The sequence below is a fragment of the Palaemon carinicauda genome, chromosome 20 (assembly GCF_036898095.1).
Source record: "Palaemon carinicauda isolate YSFRI2023 chromosome 20, ASM3689809v2, whole genome shotgun sequence".
In the NCBI taxonomy this organism is placed as follows: domain Eukaryota; kingdom Metazoa; phylum Arthropoda; class Malacostraca; order Decapoda; family Palaemonidae; genus Palaemon; species Palaemon carinicauda.
In genome coordinates, this window is record NC_090744.1 from 95659443 (window position 1) to 95661942 (window position 2500).

The window sequence follows — 2500 nt, forward strand, 5'->3', positions numbered from 1 at the left end:
TATATATATATATATATATATATATATATATATATATATATGTATATATATATATGTATATATATGTATATATATGTATATGTATATATATATATATATATATATATATATATATATATATATATATATATATATATATATATATATATATATATATAATAAAAACCATTATGTAAAACCAGGTTATTTCCCCTGTTGGAGCTCATGTGCCTTTGGCACCTGCTTAGCTAATAATAATAATAATAATAATAATAATAATAACAATAATAATAATAATAATAATATAATAATAATAATAATAATATTAATAATAATAATAATAATAATAATTATTATTATCATTATTATTATTATTATTATTATTATTATTATTATTATTATTATTATTATCATGATGATAAAACGGAAGGAATATATGAATTACAGAGGATGCCCAAAACTAAGCAAGCTGTATAATAATTTGATTTCATAGCAAATAACTGCATACCCTTAGAGGAATAGTTGAGGAAGTTCTATAGATGATTAGTTATTTTATATCTATACAATGAACAGACGTATTGCTCGCTGTATATACCCGGATATTATTATCATTATTATTATTATTATTATTATTATTATTATTATTATTATTATTATTATCATTATTATTGTTATTATTTATTTTTATTTTTATCATTATCATTATCATAATTATTATAATTATTATGAATATTATGAATATAATTATTATAATTGTTATAATTATAATTATTATAAATATAAATATTATACATATACATATTGTACATATTGTACATATTACAAATATAAATATCATAATTATTATAATTATTATAATTATTATAATTATTATTATTATTATTATTATTACTAGGTAAGTTATAACCCTATTTGGAAAAGCAGAATGCTTTAAGTCCAAGGGATCCAATGGGGGAAAATAATCCAGTAAGGAAAGGAAATAAGGAAAAACATGAAATAATGTTCCTCAGTGTACCCTCAAGCAAGCGAACCCTAACACAAGACAGTATATAGGCAGCCGTTTCTTCCTCACTCAAGGGGTTAACTAACTGCACTGTAATTGTTCAGTGGCTACTTTCCTCTTGGTAAGGGTAGAAGAGACTATTTAGCTGTAGTATGCAGCTCTTCTAGGAAAAGGACACTCCAAAATCAAACCATTGTTCTCTAGTCTTGGGTAATGCCATAGCCTCTGTACCATGGTCTTCCACTGTCTCATAGGTTAAAGTTCTCTTGCTTGAGGGTACACTCGGGTACATTATTCTATCTAATTTCTCTTCCTCTTGTTTTATTAAAGTTGTTATAGTTTGTATAAGAAATATTTATTTTAATTGTCTTACTGTTCTTAAAATATTTTATTTTTTCTTGTTTCCTTTCCTCACTGGGCTAGTTTCAGGTTCCTGGGCTTATAGCATCCTGCTTTTCCGAATAGACTTGTAGCTTAGCAAGTAATGATAATAATATCCTGTTATTTATGCTTTTTATCAGCATAATTGAGCTAAAACCTCGAAAGTTCCTCATCCTCCTCCTCTCCCATAGCAATAATCGCTTTCTGTATGGTCCTTTTGAGTCGTCGTCTCCTTTCTTCGGAGCGTATTTGTCGCAGTTCGGAGGCGACATATTCCGCGAAGACCAGGTTGTCGTCACGCGCGACTTTCAAGATGGCGATTTCATCTTGTAAGGAAGAGCTCTTCTTGTGTTGTAGTTTCCTCTTCTTATTGAGGTGTTTCTCCTGACCGTTTTCCGTCGGAGGAGGAGGAGGAGGTTCGCCGATGAGGTGGTGCAGCTTCGCTGCGCCCTGGGGGAAGACTTTGCTGGTTTGGTTCCCCGGGGGAGGTGGGGGCCGCTGAAAAGATGATACGGGTATATTATGATTATGAAATATTGCAATAGGATAAACCATTTATTGAAACACTTACTCAATTAACAAGATTGTAAATTCTGATGAACGTGAATCTCATTAGCCAACTGGTAAGAAATGTAAAAGATAATCTTTTTAATATTTATATTTAGAAAAAAACTTTTTTTTTTTTTTTTTTACACAAAAATGATAACGTTAATTTGGGACTAAGAGTTTCCAAGCTTCTTCCAGTATATTTAACAGATATTATGGTAAACAAAGCAATTTCTTGACAGATGAAGTCAAACCCGCAGATTTTATTAAAAATTGCAGATAGGACATTTCCTAGATTCTAGCATTCCAGGTCTAAACGTTTAAGGAAGCTTAGGAGAGGGATGTCCAAACAAGTAGAAAACCATGTTATATACATGCAATAATATATATATATATATATATATATATATATATATATATATATATATATATATATATATATATATATATGAGTGTGTGTGTATATATATATATGTGTGTACACACACACACACACATATATATATATATATATATATATATATATGTGTGTGTGTGTGTGTGTATATATATGTGTATACACACACACACACACACATATATATATATATA

The 2500-nt window shown here is 28.0% G+C and overlaps 1 protein-coding gene across 1 annotated transcript in view; it reads right to left on the reverse strand.

Moving 5' to 3' along the window:
* Window positions 1-1334: 1334 nt before the first annotated feature.
* Window positions 1335-2500, reverse strand: part of LOC137659543 (uncharacterized) — a 12410-nt gene continuing 11244 nt past the window's right edge. Inside the window, exon 3 of the mRNA XM_068394410.1 lies at window positions 1335-1861. Coding sequence (XP_068250511.1) covers window positions 1514-1861 — 348 coding nt within the window. The 3' untranslated portion in view covers window positions 1335-1513. The remainder of the gene's footprint in view (window positions 1862-2500) is intronic.